At 40.5% G+C, this 26332-nt stretch overlaps 1 protein-coding gene across 1 annotated transcript in view; it reads right to left on the reverse strand.

Annotated features, from left to right (window-relative positions):
- Positions 1-26332, reverse strand: part of CACNA1D (calcium voltage-gated channel subunit alpha1 D) — a 428992-nt gene that overhangs the window by 184940 nt on the left and 217720 nt on the right. Inside the window, exons 5-8 of the mRNA XM_039910398.1 lie at positions 16182-16321; positions 10554-10696; positions 4264-4416; positions 2877-3073 (exon numbers count right to left, since the gene is read on the reverse strand). Coding sequence (XP_039766332.1) covers positions 2877-3073; positions 4264-4416; positions 10554-10696; positions 16182-16321 — 633 coding nt within the window. The remainder of the gene's footprint in view (positions 1-2876; positions 3074-4263; positions 4417-10553; positions 10697-16181; positions 16322-26332) is intronic.

Consider the following 26332-nt stretch of genomic DNA (forward strand, 5'->3'; position numbering starts at 1 on the left):
AGCTCATGGTTCAAGCAGGAGCTGCACAAGCCCTGGTGTGTGTGTATATGTGTGTGAGTGTGTGTGTGTATGTGTGTGTGTATGTGTGTGTGTGTGTATACACATGCATACATATACATTTATACATATACATATATATTTAAAATTTATATACATTTTAAATATAAAAATAGGATATATACATATGTATATATATCCGATTTTATATTAAAAATGTATATAAATTTTAAATCGGATATATATACATATGTATGTATATATACACATATATGTATGTATGTATATGTGTGTGTGTGTATATATATATCTGATTTTTATATTAAAAATGTATATAAATTTTAAATATATTTATATAAAAATCTGGTCAATGGATAGGGTAGACAGGGGCTGAGGAGACAGGTGGAAGGGGCCATATTTGGGGTATTCAAAGGTCAATGAAGTACCTAGCATTAGTGAAGGGAGAGGGCTGAGGGGCAGGGGACTATGGGGAGTGATCTACAGTGTACTTTTTAATTACCTGAAAGGGATTGGTTGTCATGTCACGGTTGGATCTGGAACAGGAATCTACCAATTTACATTTAAGTCTAGGGGCAAACATACCTCACAATCTGATGGTTCACAATACACCCACATTTTTTGGGAACATATTACATGTGGAGCCTGGGATATGTCAATACAGGTCTTCCTCTTATTATCTGCTATTTTCTTGCATCTGTCATGCTGCAAAGATCATGTGTGCTGGGCTGCATTTTGGTCTGAAGCCAGTTTGGGATAAAGTAGTTTATGGTGAACTATATTCTTCAGTAGCCTGTCCAGGATGTATCCACCTGCATTCTGACTAGAATTTTGCCAACAATGGAGAGCAGTGAGAAACACCAGTAGTTTCCATGGTTAGCTCTCTTACCCTTCTTCTTGAAGATAGTGAGTATAGTGGTGGCTCTGAAAGCCTGCAACATTTCTTAAGTGTGCTATAGCTCAGGAATAGTCTGTCCAGGCATCTAAGCATTAAGCCCTGCCTTGCTTGCGGATTCTGCAGGATTACCAGATACAAGTGGCTGACCACTGTTCAGAGCTTTAGCTGGGCTTAATCTTCTGAAAAGTTCAGGCCATACCTTCTCATTTTGCCCATTTTTCTATGCTTCAGAAGGCCTCATCCTTACTGGTAGAAGGCATGTTCAAAGATCACTATAGTGCTCTTGCTGTCCCTGTAGTAGTGCTTCATTTTCCATAAGGAGGATGGATCCACATATATTCTTGAGTGCTACTATGATAGTGTGCATATGGAGCCATATACTTTCTTTAGCGAGGAGTAACAGTCCTAAGTTTGTTGGGGGTTAGCATATCACTAGATCTCTTCTGCCCTGACATTTCCATCACTGGTAATACATCATTTTTAGCTGTGCCCGAGCCTTCAAAGGATTTTGTAGGCCTCCCTTATGTTATAAATATGAGCTGTTGAAAAGGTATTGGCAATGCAAGTCTTCTTTTCCATCAGGCAGACTCTAAACCAAAATGTTCTATACCCGCTTACTTCAATCCTTCCCACAATGGGTACTACTACTTTAGACTGGGGATGTTTTTAATCAACAAAGAAAAAGTGGTTTGGGTTTATGAAAAGTCCTCTTTCCACTACCCTTATCGTCATGGACACAGAATATGTAGTTTCCTTAAAAATACAAATAACCACACACACACACAAACACACTCAAACTAATTAGGAAAAGAAATAGAAAGAAAGAAATCTTATGCGATTTTGAATGATGTTGAAATCCCATATGACATTTAATGAAAATGATTAAATAAAAGAATATGGCTACATCTTTGAATAACACAAAACATTTCCATTTTGTTGAGACTCTTCAAATGAGCAAAAAGTTGATAATTGCTCAAGTTTCATTATAGATAACCAAGTTGTCATCCTCTCATTGAATGTTTCCTCTTCCATGTAATGTAAATGTCTTTAACTAAAAACCATTTACCATTAGTAGTCTAGTTTTGTTTTTGTTTTAAACTATGTAGCCACAAAAAAAGAGTTGTGGTTGCTCCAATATCCACTCCAGCAGAATATTCTTTGAGAACCACTGTCCTAAGGTTAACCATGCCTACATTCTATACAGTTCAATTAATTGGTGCCTAGAGAGAGTAAGAATCTTCCCAATTTGCAGACCTCTGGCACATTTCCCATTTACTGGGATAATTTTACTACTGATTGCATTTCAGTGGTTCAAGATTAGGCTATTGGCCAGATATTCTTTTTCATCTAAAATTTAGGCCAACAGTCTTAGGCCACTCTGGATCAAAAATCCACAAAAAACACACGCTGTGCAAAAAAACTGAAACCCCTCCCCCAATTTCAAGAGAAATCTAACTATGGAAAAAGACTGGCTAAAGTTCACCATGTTTTCCCTTTACCCCTGAGCTTGAGCATCGGGACCTTTGAAATCTTCCAAAGTAAAATATATTGATTTCCTGGAAAGAAATATAGGGGACTGCAAATTCTATGAGCTTGGCACTTGCCAAGCTTGCCAAACATCTGTAGTTTTAAAGGAAAAGGCTTGGGTTGGTCCAGATTATGGAAAAATGCCAACTGGAAGCACTAAAATGAAAATGAAATGATACACTGAGCTTCTGAAAGAACTAAAAGAAGGTTAAAGCTAGAGGATTCAATTGATCCAAATTGTATTCAAAATTCCCTGCAAAATATCCCTTTGCTTACTCTGGGAAATATAAGGTGATCCAATTTAGAGAATAATATGGGCCTCTTTCTTCAGATTTCTTTTCCATAAAGTGCTTCAATATGTTTTACGTATCAACAGCATGACTGTAAATTTGTTTGAGACAAGAACACACACAGATTCCCACATGAAGCTACTTACCCAGTACAGAACATCAGTCCATCCCTCCATGGTGATACACTGGAACACAGTTAACATTGCAAAGGCAAAATTATCAAAATTGGTGATTCCTCCATTTGGTCCAACCCAGCCACTTTTACATTCTGTGCCATTTGTGTCACACAGGCGTCCATTCCCTGAGAATGCACAAGGTGCTGGATCGTCTTCAGCTAAGATATCTGAAAAGAGAAGCAGCATGGCTAAGAGAAGCAGAGTGGCTCAGTGGAAAGAGCCCAGGCTTGGGAGTCAGAGTTCATGGGTTCTAATCCTGGCTCCGCCACTTGTCAGCTGTGTGACTTTGGGCAAGTCACTTCACTTCTCTTTGCCTCAGTAACCTCATCTGTAAAATGGGGATTAAGACTGTGAGTCCCATGTGGGACAACCTGATTACCTTATACCCCCAGCGCTTAGAACAGTGCTTCGCACATAGTAAGTGCTTAACAAATACCATCATTATTAAAACAGACCAATAGCATTTCACGACCAGAGTATTGCCATCCAGCAAAAGCACCTGCACTGTCAAATAACTATCTAGGTGAGAAAAATGAATGCTTGTGGGAAGGGGATATTTAAGAAAAACTGTTCTAGTTGTAGTAGTAAAGTTATTTATTCAGCACCTACTGTTCTGTGAGTTCTTTTTCATGGTTAAAAACTCACCCAAAGTTATAGTGACTGAAAATAAAACCATGACTTTCTGAATTCAACACATAACAAAGGATTGATCCTGTAACTGGGGCTTCTAAAAACAATGAAGCTTAAACTGCATCACACAACCACTGGAAACTAAGACCAGTTTTGTGTTTGGAAGTTGGAATTTCATGGACTTCAGTGAGCCCAGCCTTTCCCTACATTATAATAATCTTGAAATTCAGAACGAAAGATTGCCAGCCAACCACAAGGTTATCGGCTTGCCATCCTCCCAGGAAGCAAATGGATAGAGCACATGAAATGAACACTTTTCCTTACTTGTCACTATTAGCCTTTGGAAAATAGATGATGACTATCTTTGAGGAGTTTTACGGGGAAGATATTTAACACTGAGATGAGTTTACACCAAGACTCATCATCATCATCAGTATTTACTGAGTGGTTACCATATGCAGGGCACTGTTAACTAAGAACTTGAGAGAATACAATAGGGGAAGTAGACACAATCCCTGGCCTCTAGGAGCTTATGAAATCTAGTGAGAGAAACAGATGATAAAATAAATTATAGGTAGAGGAAGCAACCAAGTGTAAGGATATGTATATCACAGCTGTGGGAATGGGGTAGACATAAGCTGGTCTGTTTGGTGGGTTGTTGTTTTTTAACTGATGAGTCTTTAACTAACACACAGAAGGCATAAAAGTGTATGACATCTCCACTTACCTGAATCAGCAAAAAAACAGGATTTGTGCATTTTTCCGATAAAAAGTTCCAATCCTATAATAGCATAGATTATGATTACAAACAATACCAAAAGGGCAATATGGAGCAGGGGAACCATGGCTTTTATAATGGAGTTCAGGACTACTTGTAAACCTAGAAGAAAAGAAAAATTTGGTCATCCAGACTGATGAACAAAGAGTTTATTTTCCCCAATGGGGAGTAGTCATGTAAACCTAGAAAAAAAGAAAAAATTGGTGATACATACTGATGCACTAAGCGTTTATTTTCCCCTGTGGGGAGTATTACTGTCACCATGCATAATTAAAAGGATTTTTTTAAGGCTGGAAGGAAAAAAAATAGCATGGAAACAAGACTGGAGAAAACAAATCTACGAGTGACAAAGGTCAGGGTCTTATGGAAACTAAATCAGTTATGAAATTCTCTTTCAAAATCTATTTACTCTCCAAAGTCTCTACGTTTGTGTTTTATAAAAAGTTAATATCCTAAGCATTCAAGTAATAAATGGTGCCTAGAACATTTTGGCACTCAAAAGTTCATTAACATGATCAACAATAACAAAAATAGTATATGTCCTCTAGCCATACCCACAAACATTTTGATCCAGAATCCAAGCACTGATGTTGCCTGTGCTTACAAAGTCATGTTTCCTTGGATTCTCCTAACAGAGCACTCAACACATTGATTATTAAGGTATCATTCAAGAGACCCTAAAATGGAACCTTTATTATCCTGAATATGACTCCAGGAAGAAGGGGTATGTTGGCCCCTGATTCAGTGATGTGAAGAAGCTTCTAACGTTATAAATTGAGCTTTGCATCCACATGGACTTCAGAACCCTACAGCGAGAGAATGGCTGCATATTGGGAATTGCTTGAGCTGCTGCATACAGGCACAGTATTAAATATGTTGTTTGCATTTGTCAACAGCTATTTAAACATTTGCTGTTTTGAAACTTGTAAATACTGAAAGCAATCTCAGATACTGTAAGCAATTCAGAACTGCTTATAATTATCCTATTACAGGGTAGACTACGTACTTTGTTGCTCTTTTGTTTTGTTATTGAAATTACTTTGGAATTGGAGTGGGAGGCCATAATTACATATGGCTGCACATAATTCACTGAAATATTAATGTAGTCATGTTGCACTTATAGTACGGGTCATTTTCAATGGTGTTTTGCTTAATTAGACTATATGGTTCTGATGTAAAGCAAATACATATAAAACTCAGAGCCTGTGCAAAACACATATTTTAGAATTAAAAATTTGGAACTAGTTTTTCCAGAGCATTTGGTATGCTTTCCATGCACCAGGTTTTTAATGTTGGAAATAATTTTGGAAAAACTTATCAGAAAAACAATTTACTGTACTTTCCAATTCAGGGATTGCTGAAAAACACCCATGCATGGACCAAATTCACAATTCATTAAACAATACGACGTAACCATGGAGCACAAGTTCTGCTTGAAAAGCCTATGAAACCTCTAAATGAAGAGGATGCATGATAAGGACTAACAATCATTGAGGTGTTGGAGGAAATCCAGACATTTATCTGACCTCGTCCACCTTAAATTCATTCTTATCTGCTTTAATTTGGCCCTCTCCATTACCCCAAAATCACTGAGAAAAGGAGAGGAGTCAGCTTCCTTCTTGCTCCTTAATGCCATTTTCCTACATCCACCTCCCCCATCCCTCTCTTTCCCTTCCTTTGACTCCCACATCATTCGCCTTTATCCCCTACTCCAATTACTAGTCATGGTCCTCTATGGTCCCCCAGGCCCCACCTCCAACTTTCTGAGCCATTTTGATCCCTTTCTCATATTCCTTCTCTTAGTCTCCATCCCTACATTGATCCTTGGGGACTTCAATATCCAAGTGGATGTTCCCAGTGATTCTTCCACTGCCCACCTCCTCTTCCTCCTCTACTCCAATGACTTCCTGCTGCACCCCACCTCACGCACTCACCATTTTGGGCACACATGATCTTATAATCTCAAGTAACTATACAATTCACCTCTCAGGGTCACACCTAGAGAGTATCCAGTACTCTACTGGTCTCAACTATGAGAGGGAGAGTCAAGCAGAGGCATAGCCATTCCATTCCAATATGGGCAGTGGCTAGCAAGTGGAAGGCAATATGCTACAAGTCAAAACTCACCTGTGCTGGGCAGCAGCGGCATGGGAGAGAGTTGAGGGTGGAGACTCAGGTTTACTGTGTGGAAGGAGGGAATGGTAAACCACTTCCATATTTTTACCAAGAAAACTCTATGGAAACACTACCAGAACTATTGCAGATGGAGGTGGGGCGTTCTGGGAGAGATGAGTCCATGGCGTCGCTATGGGTCGGACACGACTCGACAGTATATGACAACAACAACTGTGCAATCTCTACCCTCACCAATGCTGAAATTCCTCTATCAGATCACAACCTCCTCACCTACTCTTTTTTCCATACACCCACCCCACCACAAATCAGTACATTTCCCCCTACAGAGTCCTCCGTTCTTTTGACCCCTTCCAATATTCTACAGCCATCCCCTTTTGGTCTCTATACCCAAATTACCTTCTCCTGATGCACAAATCAACACACTCAATACCACCTTCTCCACTGAACCGAACTCCCTTGCTCCACTGTCCCTCCACTTGCCTTGTACCATTAACCCACAACCCTGGATCATCACCGTGGATCAGAATCACCACACTGGATTGCCTGAGCTGCAATGTGCTGTTGGAGGAAATCGAGATGTCTCTCTGTCCTTGTCCACCTTAAATCCATTCTTTTCTGCTTCAATTTGGCCATCTCCACTGCCAAACAACAATATTTTTATTTCCTAATGCACTCTCATACCTACTGCCCCCGTCAGCTTTTCCAGACATTTAACTCCCTCCTCAAACCTCCCGTCCACCCAGCCCCACCATCTCTTTTCCCTAATGACCTGGCCACATACTTAATCAACAAAATTGAAATCATCAGGTGTGACCTCCTTAAAATTCCTGCTCCTCTCCAATACCACCACCTTTACCCTCTTCAACTCTCCCTGAAAAAACTCATGGTGAAATCTTTCATCTCCCCTCTAAATCTACCCCCTCCATCTGCCCATCCAACCCCATCCCTTCATACCTTTTTAAAACATTCGTCCCCTCCCATCTTCCCTCCTTGACTACCATGTTCAACTATTCATTCTCCAATGGCTTCTTCCCCACTGCTTTCAAACATGCTTATGTATCCCCTATCCTAAAAAAAACACACCCTTCATTGACATCATAGCTCCCTCCAGTTATCACCCCATCTTCCTCCTTCCTTTTCTCTCCAAACTTCTTGAAAGAGTTGTTTACACCAGCCATCTCCACTTTCCCTACTCCAATTCTTTCCTAGATCCCCTCCAATCTAGTTTACTTCCCCTTCACTCCATGGAAACAGCCCTCTCGAAGGTAACCAATGTCATTCTTCTTGCCTAATCTGAAGGCCTGTACTCTATCTTAATTTTCCTAGACCTCTCAATTGCCTCTGGCACTGTTGACAACACCCTCCTCCTTGAAACTTCATCCAACCATGAATTCATTCATTCAATAGTATTTATTGAGCGCTTACTATGTGCAGAGCACTGTACTAAGCGCTTGGAATGTACAAACACTGACACTGTGCTGTCTTGGTTCTCCTCCTAGCTCTCTGACCACTCTTTCTCAGTCTTTTTTGCAGGTTCCTCCTGTCACTCACTCTCTGACAGTAGTGGTCTCTCAAGGCTCAGTTCTGGGTTCCATTCTATTCTCCATCTACACCTACTCCCTTGGAGAACCATTCGCTCCCATAGCTTCAATTAGCATTTCTATGCAGATGATCCCCAATTCTACATCTCTAGCCCTGACCACTTTCCTTCTCTGCAATATCACATTTCCTCCTGCCTTTGGGATATCTCTTACCTGTATGTCCTGCCAACACCTCAAACTAAACATGCCCCAAACTAAACTCCCTATCTTCCCATCAAAACCCCATTCTCTCCCTGTCTTTCCCATCACTGTAGACAACACCACTAGCCTCCCTGTCTCAGAAGCCTGTAACCTCAATCCTCTCATTCCAACCACATAGTCAATCTGTCAATAACTCCTGTCAGTTCTACCTTCACAACAATGCTTAAATCCACCTTTTCCTTTCCACTGAAACTGCTACCATGCTGATCCAAGAACTTATCCTATCCTGCTTTGACTACTTCATCTGCCTCCTTGCTGACCTCCCGGCCTCCTGTCTTTCCCGACTCCAATCCATACTTCACACTGCTGCACAGATCACTGTTCAACAGAAATGTTCAGTCCTTGTCTCCCCATTCCTCAAGAACCTCCAGTGGTTGCCCATCGACCTCTATATCAAAAAGAAACTCCTTACCATAGGTTTTAAACTGTAAGCCCATTATTGGGCAGGGATTGTCTCTGTTGCCAAATTGTACATTCCAAGCGCTTAGTACAGTGCTCTGCACATAGTAAGCACTCAACAAATACTACTGAATGAATTTAAAGCACTAGATCAGCTCGCCCCATCCTACCTCACCTCACTGATCTCCTACTATATCCCAGCCCAAACATTCCACTCCACTAGTGCCAGCTTACTCACTGTGCCCTGTTCTCAACTATCTCATTGCTGACTCTGTTTCCACGTCCTCCCCCTAACTGGAGCTCTCTTCCCCCTCCATATATGCTAGACCACCACTCTCTCCACTTTTAAAGCATTATTAAGGTCATATCTCCTCCAAGAGGCCTTTCCTGATTAAGCCCCCTTTTCTCCAGGTCTCTCTCTCTTCTGCATTATCAATGCACTTGGATCTGAGATCTTTGGACATTTGATATTTGCCCCACCCCCAAACCTATAGCCCTTGCACATCTTTAAATTATATATTATGAATTATTTATTCATATTAATGTCTGCCTCCCACTCTAGACTGTAAGCTTATTATGGGCAGGAAAAGTATCTCTAATTTTGTTAAATTGTACTCTCCAAGTGCTTAGTGCAGTGCTCTGCACATAGTATATGCTCAATAAATACGAGTGATTGATAAATAGAAAGTAGTAATGTTTCTCATGTCGTTCTCCATCCCTAGCGTTCAATTCCAGCCCTGTGATAAGGATCTGGGGAAAGTTCAAGGCACAGGGAGAGAGGATCTGCTCCAGGCCTTAGAAGTCCCATAATAATAATAATTACTATTACTATTAGGAAGTTATTATTATGCATCTAGCACTGTGCTAAATACTAGGGTAGACACAAGATAACTAGATCAGACAATCCCTGTCCCATCCAGTGCTCTCAATCTAAGTGGAAGAGGGAGGACTGGTATTTTATCCCCATTTTACAGATAAGTAAACTGAGGCCCAGAGAAAAGTTTAAGTGCCTTACTTAAGGTCACACTGCAGGCAAGTGATGTGGAGCCAGGACTAGAATCCAAATCTCCTGACTCCCAGTTCCATGCTCATTAGCCATGCTCACTAAGCTATCTGGGTCCCAGCCCAGCACCTCCCAAGGGCCAGTTTCCAACCACTTCCAGTTCTGAACTGAGAGCACCAGTAATTCAGCTGGGCCATGGATAAATAGTGGGTATTTCAAGCATGGCCCAGTTTGGTCTTATATTACTTGATCCAGCCATGAGAGTTCATGCTTTGCAGAGTTTTCTTAACCGATGATATAACAATCAATGTTTTTTTCATTAAGCATCTACTGTGTGTAGGGCATTGTATTTAAAGACTACCACAGAATTAAGAGACATGATCCCTGCCATCAAGGAGTTTACAAGCCAGTGGGGGAGATCAATGCAGAGCTCAAGGTCCCAGGAGGGTCTATTTGGTCTCATATCTTTTCTAGGTCTAAAAGAACCTTAGGGAGACTGAGCCAGATCCAGGAACAAATGTGTGCAATTACATAAGACTGCACAGAATTCACTGAAATATCACTGAAGCCATGTTGTCCTTAGTAATATGGGTAATTTTCAACATATTTTTGCTTACTTAAACCATACAGTTCTGATTTTTTGATATAAAGCAAATACCTATGAAACCCAGAGCCTTCACAAAACACCATTATTCACAAAAGAATCCAATGGGAAGACCCAAAACTGAATCAACTTGCAACCCTTGGGCAAGGACTGACAGGACCAGCCTCTTGGGATAAGGAAAAAGGGTGAATGACACCTGTGGGTGTTCGGATGAATGCATATTGTAAGTCTACTCCAGGACACCTGAAAGCTCACCAACCAACTCCTGCCAATATAAAATGAAGAGAGAGCTTACTGGGCACTCCGGATACTAGTCGTAGTGGTCGTAGCACACGAAAGGCGCGAAGGGCTTTAACATCAAAACCACCTGATTTGCCACTGGAGTGGTTACCTCCTTCTGTTTCTTTGGTTAATTGTTCCAAAATTACACTAAACAATCTGGGGAAAAACAGGGAAGAAGAAACGTTAGCTTTCATTTTCCAGGTAAACAAACTATTACGAGCACTTCCCCTTCCCATCTCCTACATGAACGAATTCTCTACTGTCGCTGTGACACTGGAGATAAGGCAAGGAGTTGAGGAAATCGAGGTCGGCTAGAAGAACTGAGGAATGTTTGGGCTTCTAAATCCCACAAGAGAGCTATGATCACACTTCTCAAATGTTTTCTGTCTGGAACTACTCTGCTGGCTTCATGCTAGTGGACTGGCTTTTTCATATGCTCTGACATAATTTAGAGGTCAGGAAAAGGGCAAATGATATCTCAAAACAATCTAATCATACACAGGTGTTACCACAGTTCCATTATTTCAAATGCATGCACTCAGATTTCATAAGCACAACATTATTCTGACATAGGAAACTTCTAAGGATTAAATTGCTTTAAACCAAATTGCTTATTCTACTGCAATGCAGACAAAAACAATTTGGTCTTTCAAATCAATATAAATCTATCAATTTCTAATGCAATTGATTTCAGCCAGTTGTAGGGGAAACAATTAAGAAACATTTTCAAAGGCTTAGTCAACATCCAGCAATATTTATGAAAATACAGTGCCATCATCAGAATAATAAAGCACCCAATGAAGCCTGTAGGTGTGGTCCAAAATATATGGGGCAAAAAATAAGTTTACCCAGAGAATATTAAGCATATGAAATTTATTACCACTAAAAGTTGTACAGGAAGACAAAATCAGTAGGTTTAAGAAGTGTTTAGATACATTCAAGGACAAGCAGTCCATATTGACTTTTACAGGGAAAAATTAAGGATATTGGATGTTAGACATTTCATTGAGACAACTGATGTCAAGGAGGACAATCATTACTCTGTTCCTCCAAGCAGTCTTCATTGACCTTGTTGGAAAGACTAGTGATTTGCCTTGTTCTTATGTTCTACAAAATGCACTGCTTCCGATGACAGAGGCCATCACTATATAACCCATCGGGGTGGCTGATGCCTAAGCTAATTAACAACAGAAATATGTCTAAAACAGGCGTGGACATCAAAAATGGGTTCTCTGTTGAACTGGCAGTGCTCTGCACAAATTAAGTGCTTAGTAAATAACACTGGTTGGCTGACAACTTCAGGGAGGCCCAGTAGAAATAAGCATGATAGATATGGAATTCCCAGAGGGAATTCCCAGAGGGTTCAGAGCATTATTGCTAAAGGGAATGTATCTGCCAATTCTACTGTACTGTACTCTTCCCACACTTAGTACAGTGCTCTGCACATAGTAAGTGCTCAATAAATACCACCAACTTCTCTTCAGTTCTTCACAATAACACTGTCACTTGCAGAAGCAGGGACAAACAAGGGAGAGTAGATGGAGACAGAGAAGAGGGGAAGGGAAAGGGCAAGGCAGGCCTCAATCAATCAGTGATATTTATTGCACACTTAGTGTGTGCAGAGCACCTTATTAAGTGCTTGGGGAAGGAGAACACAACAGAATTGGTAGACAGGATGCCTGCCCACAACTGATCCCAATGGAACTACAGATCAAGAAGTGCCGCTGCCAATCAGAAATTGGTTATGTGTCCCCAGCATAGCCGGAAGTCATCTGCCAACTAGAAAGTCTTTATATTAAGACTCCAGCACATGCATCAGAACTGACTAATGCCAGGTTTACAGTATTTAGCACACCAACCATTTCTTCTAATATTCAGCAATTAAAAACTTACCACTGGATGTTTTAGAACTTTGGAAAATAAGTACAAGCTATTTCCTTAAGCTCTCTGGATCTGAATCACCACATTTATTGACTGGGATAGCATAATGAGCTTGCGACAGGTTTCAGTTTCATTAGCATAATCTTTTAATTATAAAGAACTCTGCCAGTAAAGCTAAAGTTGACAGCTTCTTTTAAAAAAAAGTTCTTATCTTTGTGAAAATTTCAGTCTTCTCGGAAATTTGGCATGCATGGAAATTTTCATCCCCTGGAGCACTTTTTGAATAGTAATTGATCTATATGATTGATTTCATATTCAAAATTGCTTCATAGTATCATGTTTCCAAGTGTGCATTTTGGAACAGTTTATTCACTGTTCAATATACAGTCCCCCAAATTGGGCATTATTTGTTCCTATTTTAGAGATGAGGAAACCAAGGTGAGGCGTGGTCAGCATGTGAAACCATTTGTGTAGGCATACCAGTGGAAAAAGTGAGAGTTAGTAACAGGAAACAAGGACACCTGAACAAAACAAAGAATTAGAACCTGCTGAAAAGGGGGAAGAGGAAATCAAGCACTCAATAACTGGTATTTATTGAGTGCTTACTACATGTAGAGCACTGTACTGAGCACTTGAAAGAGTACAATACAATAGAGTTGCTTGACACTACCCCTGCCCACAAGGAGCTTACAGTCTAAAGGGGGAGACACATTAAAATAAATGTAATTGGGGGAATGGCAGATTATAAGGATAGGTATATAAGTGCCGTGGGGCTGGGTTATATATCAAGTAATTATGGGGTACACCTCCAAGTTCACAGGCAATGCAGAAAAGAGGGTGAGAGTGCAGGCTTAATCTGGAAAGGGCTTTGGGAAGAGATGCAATTTTAGTAGGACTCTGAAGATAGGGAGAATGGTGGTCTGAAGGATATGAATGGAGTAGGAGTTCTGAGCCAGAGGAAAGATGTAAGCAAGGGATCGGTGGCGAGATAGAAGAGATCAAGGTACAGTGAGGAGGTTGGCATTAGAGGACCGAAGTGTGCAGACTGGGTTGTGTTATGAAATCAGTGAGGTAAGGTGGGATGGGGGTGAGCTAATGGAGTGGCTCAGAGCCAAAGGTAAGGAGCTTCTGTTGGACACAAAGGTGCATGGGCAACTGTTGGAGGGTTTTCAAGAGTGGAAAGATGTGGACTGAATGACTGCTTAGAAAAATCATCCAGGCAGAGTGAAATATTGCCTGGAGAGGGGAGAAACAGGAGGCGGGGAGGTCAGCAAGGTAGTAGTCAAGGATGTAAGTGCTCAGATCAGCGTGGTTGCAGTTTGGATGGAAAGAAAGGTGTAGATTTTAGGGATGTTCTGAAGGTAGAACTGACAGGATTTGGTGACAAATTGAATATGAGGGTTGAATGAGAACAATGAGTCGAGTATAATGCCGATGACCTTGGTCATCGGCTTGTGAATTGGGGAGGATGGTGGTATTGACATCTACAGTCTGGAAGAGGACACGGTCTGGGTGGGAAGACAAAGAGTATTGTTTTAGAAATGTTAAGTCAGTGGAACATCCAAGCAGAGCTGTCCTAAAGGCAGGAGGAAATGCAGGACTGACAAGAAGGAAAGAGACCAGAGTTGGAGATGTAGATTTAGGAATCATCCACATAGAGATGGTAGCTGAAGCTGTGGGAGCAAATGAGTTCAAGGGAATGGGTGTAATTGAAGAATAAAAAGGGACTCAGAACTGAGTTCTCTAGGCTATAAGCTCATTGTGAGAAGGGAACAGGTCTACCAACACTGTTATATTGGACTTTCCCAAGGGCTTAGTACAGCACTCTGCACACAGTAAGTGCTCAATAAATAAGATTTATTGCTTGATTGAGCCTTGAGGGACCCCCATAGTTAGGGGCTGGAAGGCAGAAGAGGAGCCAGAGAAGCAGACTGAGAAGGAGCATCCAGAGAAATAGGAGGAGACTAGGAGAGAACAGTGTCAGTGAAGCCAAGGTTAGAGATTTAGGGAAAATAAAGAGTAAAAATCAACTATGTCAAGGGGACCAATCCAAATTGTCTTTCACACGTCTGTAGATCACATCTGTATCAACCAAGGAAGAAGTTGTTTTCTTTGTTTAATGACCTAGTTCTATCATTAATAATAATGGATTTAGCACTCATTTGTCCTTATTCTGGCAGAGTGCTTTGCTGACATTGCCTAATTTCGACCATCCCCCACGAAGAGGCAGGGTTAATTATGCCCATTTTCCAGGTCCAGGGGAATTCAGTAGCAGAACCCAAAAGAGAACCCTCAAATCCTGGCTCCCAATATCCTGTGACTGTTGTATCCGGAGAGCAGCTTCTAAGTGGTGTAGTCAAAGAGAAACAACCAGGAACCAAGTCTAGCCCATTTGGGGTAACTATAATCCCAACCCAAAGAGAAACCATCGCTAAACGGAGATACTAACTGACAATTTACCGCTCCTGTAGTAATTCTCACATAAAAGTTATTCTTCAACTAGACATGAGACCCTTTTACAAAAGCAGCATTTAAGCTTTGGGTGGACCTGAAAGTGCAACTGAAACAAAATAATTCTGTCTCCCAGGAAGGCTGCAACAGATTTTGATACTAACCTTTTGGTGACAGGGGGCAGTGTTGTCCCAGCCTTATATTGAAGCACAACCCCCAAGAGATTTTTTAAGATGCTCCCCCAGAGAGACCTCCCTAATACCACTCCCGCCATTTGACCCTGCTCTCTCCCAATCAGAGGGTCATCTACATTTTCTCACAGAGCGGCAAAGGGTTATTGATGGAAAAGAACGTCATCTACAGGCCATTCAAAACTACTTTCACCTTCCTGAGGTGCAAAGGACAGTTCTGCAACTTGGTTGATACATTTCTAAAGAAATAGACATTTCCAGAATATTCTCCATTTTTGCCATCAGCAGGTTTAAGTGGCCACCCTGGAGCAGATAGGAAGAATTGAATAGTATCCCCATTTTACAACTGAAACGACAGTGATTTGTCCCAGACCACCATGTGATGAAGTGAATGCTCTGGCAACCGTAACCCCACAGAGCTAGTCATTCCAATGGCTGGACAACATTTTCTCCTCTGTGGCTCTGAGTGCTGCAAGTGGTGATTACACTATTTAAACAGAACTATAGCTCTCCTTTAACTCATACCACTGGATTTATTTTTTTCCTTCTCATTCCCAACCTTCTATCCTAAAACACGATTTAAGGAGAGTGCTTGATGTTTGTCTGTGCATTTTCTAATTTACTTTATTTCAAGACAAACATCACATTATTTAAATATATTTTCTGTTATTTCATACGGGACCATGGCACATCAATGTTTTCCCTGCAATCAGCAGAAAAAAAATTATAGTCTGGTTGATGGGACATTAAACAGCAGAGTAGCTCATCAAAATAAAGGCTTTTTTGCCTAAGCAGAAGTATTAAGAATTCTGCTCATTTCCATCTAATCCATGCCAGGACTCATATATTTGTGGAGTTCTGACTCTGTGCTAGAAAATTAACTCCTCGACTCAGGATTCTGGACTCCTACCTTGGAGTAAGGTATACTGGAACCAACAATGAAAAGTTTAAATCTGTTGAAGTCTGAAGTGTTTCCCAGCCTTCCGAACTGATCATGTGATCCCTGAACAATCATTGATGTTATCCTGGAATAAGTGGCACCAATCTTTTTCCAAAAAAAATTATCTTTCCACCCCACACCCCTTTTTAACATACATTATTAAAAGAAAAAGACTTACCCTACTATTACTATTACAAAATCCAGTAAATTCCATCCATTCCTAACATACGCATTAGGGTGTAATAATAATCCATATGCTATAATCTTCAAAAATGTCTCAACTGTAAAAATGATCAGGAAGGCATATTCTACTTTTTCCTGTGAGGGAAAGGAAAAAGAGATGAGAAACAGTTACTACAATGAAAATTTTGGTAAAGCCTCAGGGCTGCCTGAAAGGTTCATGATAACTTAAGAACAAATATTACATCATTTCAACATTAATAGTTATCTTTTTCTTGACCCTTTGTTTTCCACTATAATTAACTCTGTGTGAGGGACCACTGCAAAGGATATTTAATTGGTCAACATTGGCCTCTTACAATTACTAGAAGGTTGTCTTTCAGCCTCATAAACATTCTACACCAAGAATGCCTAGTGACTCCAAGACAATGAAGGTATCATTGAACAGCAGATTTCATGCCAAGGATCCACTAGTGAGAGGCTACTTAAGTCATCATTAAATGAAAAACTACTCGGAATTAAAAACTTCTCAGAATTAAAATGCTTCACAGTTCTTCCAAGTCCTCTTCTGAGATCACAAGTCCTATACCTTGATGCATTAAAATGTTAACACTTTAGAGAGAGGGGAAAAATGCAAATTCGTTGGGTGCAGATCTACTAAATACAAAAATCCATTCCCATTTTATTTCAACTTTAACTGAGGCCTCAGAATTGGGGGCGGGGGGGAAGCATAAATATATATACACACACACACACACACACACACACATATATAAAGCAATGGCTAGGAAGAGAGGTTGTGTGCATGAAAAGCAAGAAACATTAGCGATTCAAGAAGTAGTGGGAAAAACTGAAAGCAAGAAATGGAGAACGGTCAGAAATATGCTGCAAAACAAACCCTGCAATTACTCTTCAGATGTTATCATCATCATCAACAGTGTTTACTAAATGCCTACTTTGAGCAGAGCAATGGAAGTGAAAGACAGTCCCTGCCTCCCCCACGCCCAAGAGCTTACAAACCTAAATCAGGGAAAAAACACAAATTGCCAGATGTAAAATAGATTGGAAAAAAAGATCATAGAAACAAATGTTAAAAAAATTAAAAAAAAATAATGAAAGACAACCAACAGAAATACATGAGTGGCTTGATTGGGTAAGAAGCATTGACATATAAATACAAATGACAAAGCCAAAAATTTGATTACTTACACACCAACTCAAAGTATGAAAATAGTGTGTAAATAATGTGTTACTTTGATCTATTTTACATTTTCATTCTTAAATTACCATGTATTATCTATGATTTAGCAAATTTTATATGCCCTAATTTGAGAAAAATCCTGCTGAAAAGATAGGCTGCAAAAAGAGTAAGAATAATATAATAATGTAGGTACCTATTCCTGAACCTGCCATATTCAATGCAAATCATATCCTTTTTGTTTAAATCTTAGCATCTTCTGTCACTAAAAGTGTTCAGACAGCCATATGCCTTCTGTCTCCAATTTCAAAGGAAAAATGATGCAGGTATTTCTGTGTTTTAATATTAATGTTTTCCCATTTTCTTTGCTTCCATAGATAAAACATGTTTTAAGGATTTAAGTGTATAAGGTTAAATCCCTATATGAGTCTAAAATAGATAATACTAACTAAAAAGAAATGCTAAGTACCAGTTGAAAGGAAATAATAAAAATCCACAACTCATTCCATAGTCTCTTGAGAGAAAATGATAAAAACGGCTTTTTTATGTAAAAAAAAAAAGGGCCATGGTTTGTCAAATTATCAAGTCAAGAAGATGTAATAATAATAATAATGTTGGTATTTGTTAAGCGCTTACTATGTGCCGAGCACTGTTCTAAGCGCTGGGGTAGACATAGGGGAATCAGGTTGTCCCACATGGGGCTCACAGTCTTAATCCCCATTTTACAGATGAGGGAACTGAGGCACAGAGAAGTGAAGTGACTTGCCCACAGTCACACAGCCGACAAGTGGCAGAGCTGGGATTCGAACTCATGAGCCCTGACTCCAAAGCCCGTGCTCTTTCCACTGAGCCACGCTGCTTCTCCAAGCTTCTCCAAGCTTCTCCAAGATGTGATAGAAAATCTGCTTATTCATTCTATTAGTGTGATTTCACAAATAAGATATCAGTCACTTTAATTGTATTTTACCCAAATTATAGAAACCTGCATATCATTCAGTAGCACAAGCACTTCTGATAAGTAACAGCTGCCTCACTTAAGCAGTGCATTCTCCAGACTGTAAACTAGTTCATTCATTCATTCATTCATTCATTCATTCATTCAATCATATTTATTGAGCGCTTACTGTGTGCAGAGCACTGTACTAAGTGCTTGGAATGTACAATTTGGCAACAGATAGAGACAATCCCTGCCCAACAACAGGCTGTTGTGGGCAGGGAATGTGTCCACCAACTCTGTTAAACTACTCTCCCAAGTGCTTAGCATGGTGTTCTGCACACAGTAAAGTACGAACGATTGATCCTCACTTTTAAGGATCAAAATATTGGTAAATGTCCCCTCCTAAAGCAACTTAAATACTGGGTCAACATGATTTAAACTTGTATTTCCCAATTTCAATCTTTAGTAGAAAATTCCATTCTGATCCTATACTTAATTCTGAGTTCCTAACTACTCCTGTTAGTGTAGATGGGTTAAGTGCAAGAAGCAGCATGGCCTAGTGGATAGAAGATGGGGCTGGGAGTCATAGCACCTGAGTTCTAATCCTGGCTCCAACACTTGCCTGCTGGGTGACCCTGGGCAAGGCACTTAACTTCTCTGTGCCTCAGTTTCCTCAACTGGACAATGGGGATGTTCTCCCTCCTACTTAGATTGTGATCCCCATATGGGTCAGGGACTACATCCAATCTGATTAACTTGTATCTTGCCTAGAGTTTGTGACAGTGCTTGACATACAGTACTTGCTAACAAGTACTAAAAAAAAAATATTAATTAATCCCAGTGAATATGCTTCATTGCAGGAAAAAAAGGCAGAGAACACAGATTATGTTCTATCAAGTCTGTCTTATTTGTATTTGCTGGCTTTTATATTAATCAATCAATTGTATTTATTGAGTGCTTACTACGTGCAGAGCACTGTACTAAGTGCTTGGGAGACCATAATACAATGGAATTAGCAGACATATTCCCTGCCCACAATGAATTTACATCTAGAGGGAGCTTTCAAAGACTGTTAGAACTATGGCAAAAAAACAAGGAATTATTAGTAAAGGTATTTACTATAATTAGAAATTTTAACATTGCTCATTGTGCCAATCCTTAGAATCAGAAGATTAAAGACAGTTAAGATGCCTTAGAGGCAAGATTATCCTGGACAAGGAGTCAGAACACTTGGCTCCAAGTCCAAGATCAGTCAGTCACTGACAGTCAACATGCCCTATAGCTGGCAGGGAGCTTTTGTTTCTTCCTAGATCAAAATGCGATGTACAATATTTGCAACTCCCAGCTCAGTGAGTCAGATCCCTATTTCCAAAATGAGTAACTACACATCCTCAGGAGATGATGTCTCTTTTACAAAGAAAAAAAGGATGTAAAGGTTTTCTCAATCTGCCTTGAGAGGAAGAGAGGGGAGGGAAACAAGAGGGAGGATGGGCAGTGGAAGAGGGCATAGAAGAAATTTTCATTGAGTTCTGTGGTATTTCACTAAGTGTTTGGTCATTTCTCTGAACCTTCTTTTGTGGTAGTTGGGAAGATTTAAAGAATAATTCTGAGATCATGTACCACAGAGATGCTGTTGCCATGGATTTTTTTTTTTGCAGAATTTCACAAATACTTGAAATTGACTAAATTTCTTCCACATTTCTGTCTCCCAAGTCTACAAAAAATAGTATACAAATCAATGAATATGGCATCACTGCAAGGCAGGTCCTCCTACACTGTTGCTGAGGATATTTGCTTCTCTCCACCCTGAGCCACTCAAGTAATCCAGCCTGAGTGCAAGAGACCCACCTATGAGATGGGTTTTTTCTGTCTCTACATCATCCAACTTCCTGCCTTTCTTTTACTGAATTTCTTCTGATATTACGAACAGATAGTGACCAAACCCTGATGATATTAATCAATGGAGACCAGCCCTTCTGATTGGGGTGGGCCATTCTGACCTAATTTTTTTGCATTGATATCAAATGGTGATACTGTACATAACCTAACCTTCCCATGTTTATTTGTCAAAGAAAGTACATGTACTTAACAACGTCCTGGAACCCCAGATTCCTCATTTTAGCATATTCAAATAGACTAAAAGTAAGCCATTATTATGACATAGCATCCATCACAAAGACAATGCAAAGTTAATCATTTCATTGTACTTCATTTTCATCAGCTTGTAAGGTTTCAGAGTAGGGAACAATCTTTCAAAAGTTCTATGGAGCATTTAGTGGAATCACAGGGTGAGAGTTTAGTCAATACCTGATGATGGGGTTATTTTAACTGTCTCTAAACTAATAAACAATTGCCAAGTAAATGAGCCTTTCCCTGATCTCTGACACAGCTCTAAGTATGCTGTGTACTTTCTTTTTAGAGCTTCTTTTAGAGCACTCTGTGTTCCACAGAATGAAAAACAACACAAAATGCTATTTTTGCCAAAAATAAAGCTTTCAGAATTGGCTTTCATTCACCTCTAGCTTGGTTGCTCTCTTTAATATGATGCAATAATTGGTATTTCATGATGGGACCAGACATCACGCTTTAAGTGGGACAGCCACAAATTTTAGGAGTCTGTCCCGCCTCCGGGAAACCTCTTAATGGTTCTGCTTTTAGCTGGACTTTGAGAGGGGTCCTGGAAGCTGTGGTAGCCGCTGCCCAGAAGCAGCAGCAGGGAAATGAATGAGTGTAAAAAAAGACTGCAATGGCCATTGCTGCAGTCCCCCACCTGCATCTCCCTCCCCTGCCTTATGTCCATTAGACCACTGCTCTCCTCTCTCTGAAATCCCTTCAGAAATCCCATCTGCTTCAGATGGCCTCCCCTGATTCATTTCTGTTCTCCCCCACTTTATAACCTTTCCACTGACACTCAGCACTTCCACACAACCTAATCAAGCACTTGGTACTCACACACCGCCTCCACCCCCACTCCCTGACCCCCAAGCACTCAAGCATAAAAATTTATACTCTGTTATCTCCTCCTACCAGTAATTTATTTTAGCATTGGTCTACCCCTGCTAGATTATATATTCCTCAGGGGCAGGGACCAAGCCTACTTTACTGTTCTTTCACAGTTCTAAGTAAAGGGCTCCATTTACAGTAAACACTCAATAAATCCAATTGATTCAATTGGGCACTCCCTACCCAATTCCTGGAGTTCTCCAGAGCAGCTACCATGGCATGACCATTCCAAGCCGGAAACCTCCAGGTTACTTCCAGTGGTGGTCCCTTGGGCCTGGGAGTGGCCATTGTTTTAGCCACTGCCAACTCCCAGACTGGGTCAATTGGAACCCTGCTGTCCTACTCCAGGCAGAGAGAGCACTGTTGCCTTGTTAGAGGCTGCAGAAGCAAGATCGCTGCTATCTAGATCACAGTGGCAAAGGCTCCTCCTGGTTACATCCAAGGTGGCTGCAGAGGACAACAAAGCATGGAGGTAGTGATCAACCCTCCACTCTTCAATCTCTATCAAACAATCAACCGAATTTATTGAGCACTTACTGTGTGCGGAGCACTCTTAGCTTTTTCCTTCACTCCCCCACTAAGGGACTGGATTTCTGGTCACCTTATGTTAGGGTAAGAATAGATAAGGGTACCAAGACAACAGCAGACATGCAGCCACAGAAAGGAAAGTCAAACATTCAAGCCAAGAAGCATCTTCGTTTAACAATCACACAACCTGATGTAGTATCAGTGTATTTAGTAAAGTATTCTCTGTAATGTAGTCTATTCTGCTGTCATGCAAAGCCGAAGAGTGATGCTGACCTAGTCACTCCTATGGTTCTGGCTGAATAAGATTTAATTTAAGCCTCTAGTAACAAATCTGGAATCGATTCACCAGGAAAAATGACAGCCTTGACTTGAAGTTGCTTGAAGAATATGGATGGAAAAAAATGTGGACTTCCTCACTCCAGGTTTTCAAGAAAATGTCACTGAAGGACTTCCAAAGTATTGTCCTACACTAAATTTGAATGGAGAACAGTCTTTGCATTCATTGGTGCCAAATGTTTCTCTACCTTCCTTAGTATTATTTCTTTTCACTAAATTAAAAATGTTTAAAGTAAGGCAATGTAGAACCCTGATGAAACCATTAGAAGGCTTAAATATAGCAGAAATAAAGGGGAACATTTGGAAGCAAAGATACAGCTATAACAACTCTCCACACCACTTTGCAGTCAAAAAGGCACATGTGTATATGAAACATTCAATCTTTAGGTTTCTTAACTTTGGGTTTGAAACTAAAATTTTAGGTGTCATCTTGCTTCCTAGCCTGGATCCTAATTTCCCAACACAGGAAAATGGCAAGAATCACTAGGTATCAAGGTCTGAATTTGTGGGGTTTTTTAGTGAACAAATATATCACCAAAGGAAGGGCTGGGGCAGAAATGAGAAAGTGGTTATTCCTGTTGCCCTTTACTCCTTCCCCAGTAACCCTCCAAACAATTTCTCTCCCTGTATCTATGTTAGAGATGAAGGAGGCAGAGCACCTCTGTATTTGCTAGACTGAGAAGAAGTATGTCCCACAGCAAAGAGAGTGAGTTCAAATCCCAGCTCTATACTTGCCTGTTAGGTGACCTTGGACAAGTCACTTAACTTCTTTCCTTGTATCTCAGATTCCTCCTTTGTAAAGTGGGGCTTAAATACTTGTTCTACCTCCCCCTTGGATTGTGAGTCCCATGTGGGACATGGTCTCTGTTCGATCTGATTATTTTGTATTTACCCCACTGCTTTAGTACAGTGCTTGGCACATAGTAAGTCCTTAACTATCATCACCATTATTATGATTATCATTGTCATCTGGGATGGTGAAGATCAGTCTGAACCTCAAACCAGTCAAGGAATGATAAACTTATCAAATATCTAAGCACTGATCTCTGGGGAACCCCACTAGTCACATTTCTCCATCCCAAGATGTGGTTATTTAGTCTTACTCTTCGATTCCTCTCTTTTACTCAGTTTTCAACCCATGACAAAACATTCTCTCAATTCCATGCTTTTTATGGTGATGACTGTCAAAGGCAATTTACAAAATGTAAATTTATCATGTCTACTGGTACTCCAGCAGATTAGTGAGGCATGATTACCTAAATTAGTCTAAATGGGTTGTGTCATACCAATTTGCCAGGTACACAATTGAGAGCCACACAATCTAGAATTCTCAGGGTCCCCCTTGAACCTTTTTTAGGAGTAAGATTTCCATTAGCAATTTGCTAAGTCTTCAAGTACAACAGCCATTTGTATCTCTTGGCTATCCGCTCTCTTGCCAGAAGTCCTGAAACTTCCCCTTGGCATTTCTTGAGAACTCCTACGTCACTTATTCCTTTAGGAGCACCTTTCTGCTTTTTCCTAATGAAAGTCCACATTTTTTTCCATAGTCTCCATTTCTAAAATTAAATATCCTTGTGGTGCTTTTTTTGCCTTCCATCCCCAGCTAGGATGTTGAATTAGGCCATGCTGTGATCATATACCCCTGCCCTCTACTACTGTCCTTTGTTCACTACTCAAAAATAAATCCACTACACTGTGGGCTCTGGCTTTTCCAGAAAAAGGTCCTTTAATCCCAACCAAAAACTTTACTTCCACTTCTTGTTCCGGTTATTCAGCTCGTCTATCTGAGCATCACTGAATCTTCCCACTCTCCCTATCTGTCCTGTTTTATTGCTTCCCTAATCTCTTCTAACATTTCCTGCTCACCTAATCCAATCAGTGGCATTTGAGCACTTACTGTGTAGAAAGCACTGTACTAAGTTCTTGGGGGCATAAAATGCAAGAGTTGGTAGACACAATCCCTGCCCACAAGGAGCTTAGAGTCCACTTCTATTGTGATAATTTATTAAATTTCTTCCCAATAGATTTTCATACAATTTTTATCCAGGAAGATTTTGATTTTTATGTGGTTCCTCGCATACAATATGCCACACCCACCTGTTTACTCCTCTCTGTCTTTCAAATCCACTTCAAGACTGGCAGCACTGTAAACCATTGTTTTTTCTTCTTCCCCCAAGTCTCAGAGATGCCAGTTATATCAAGGTTCTCACTAGCTGCCACACATTCTCATTCACCCATTTTATTTTTTTGTCTGCTAGCATTAATATAAAAACACTGTCGTTTTTGGCTTTCACTTTTTGCGGATTTTCATAGCTGCTGGTCTCTCTGAAGTGAAGTCTAATTTGTGCTCCTTGTTTATCATGTAGAGTGAGAGCTCCTTTTTGAAAGGGAATATGTCACTTCTCAGGTTTGTACTTTGTGCTTATTGCACAGCACCCAGTGAATACTCAGTAAATACTATTACTACGCCTACCTCAAATGTCCCCTTGACTTCATTCCAGACCTTTCTAGCACTATCAGGAAATGATAGTGAGGCACCTCCTTCCTATGTGCCAAATCCATGTTTAGGAGCTTTCCGCACTCACTCGTGTTACCCAGGTTTTTCCATTTAAAAAACTGCTTGACCTGCCAAGCTGGGGGATCATCTTGTTGCTCCTGCACCCATGTAGTGAGAGATCTTAATGGAAATTCATGCCCACCTCTGCCACTCTGAATTTACCAATCTAACAACTCCACCCCTTTATTAGCAAAACATTTCTATTCTTCATCCCTCTTTGACTCCCACCTAGAGTCATCCTTAACTTGAACTCAAGACCTTCAACCACCTTCTAAAGTTTCCAGTGCTCTCACTAATATCCTGACTTTCAATGCCCTTGCAAATTATTTGGTTAACCTGATAGAGGTCACAAGAAAATGGACTCACACAAGGACCCCCTTCCACTTCTTTATTTTGCTTCCTCCACTATCATATTCTACTCTTTCCTAGCTCTATCCCAGGAAGAACTCTCCCACCTTAGCTCACCATATAGAAGCTCTTTGGGATCTCCTTCTGTCTTTCATTTTCCTTATATGACTCACCCAGAAAACCTGTATTACATAGCTTCAGTGCTAGAGGCAGGGGATGGAGAAGCAATGGAGAAGTAGTGGCCTATTGGAAATAGCATGGCCCTGGGAGTTAGAGGACCTAGATGCTAATCCCGGCTCTGCCACTTCTCTGTTTTGTGACCTTGGGCAACTTATTTCATTTTTCTGGACCTCAGTGTGCTCATCTGTAAAATGGGGATTAAAGACTTATTCTCCTTCCCCCTTAGACTGGGAGCCCCACATGGAATAGGGAAAGATCTGATTGCCTTGTACCTACCCCTGTGCTTGGTATAGTGCTTGGCACATAGTAAGTGCTAGACAAATATCACAATTGTTATTATTAAGAAACTGACTTCATTACTGGATATCATTGTTCATGATCATGCCTTGGCACTGAAGTGAAATTATGCTGATGGAACTGCTCAAGTAGTTGGAAATGGGGGAGGGGTGATCCAAGCCTCATAACTATAGTGCCAAACACCTTTACATTACTCTGAAGCCTACTTACATGTTACTGCCATACTTTGTCTTCCAAAGAATGTGCTGGCCTTCTTGATTTGAGTTTCTTCCTCCTTGTCTAGCATCGTGACATTGGCCAGTGCTGCCTAGGTGATGGAATTCTGCGATGATATTTAGTTCTGCTTTGCCAACAGAAGATTTTAGTTGTGTGTAGGATTTCCCTGGAGCAGGCTGATACATCACTCTGGCTTTCTTCAAACTTATCAGTTCATTGTACTCGACTGATGCAGCAAAGCTATTTACTATCACCCTTACTTCTCCCATCCTGGTACATTTTCTCATAATTTCCTGGTCTCTTTACTGTTCTCTCTGTTGCGAACCATTCCTCTCTTGAGCCTATCCTATATGCAGCTACCTTTTAAAAGAGAAGCAGCATAGCCTAGTTGAAATAATGATAATAATAATAATGATGTTGGTATTTAAGTGCTTACTATGTGCTGGCACTGTTCTAAGCACTGGGGTAGATACAGGGTAATCAGGTTGTCCCACAGGAGGCTCACAGTCTTAATCCCCATTTTACAGATGAGGTAACTGAGGCACCGAG

The sequence above is a fragment of the Ornithorhynchus anatinus genome, chromosome X1 (assembly GCF_004115215.2).
Source record: "Ornithorhynchus anatinus isolate Pmale09 chromosome X1, mOrnAna1.pri.v4, whole genome shotgun sequence".
NCBI lineage: Eukaryota > Metazoa > Chordata > Mammalia > Monotremata > Ornithorhynchidae > Ornithorhynchus > Ornithorhynchus anatinus.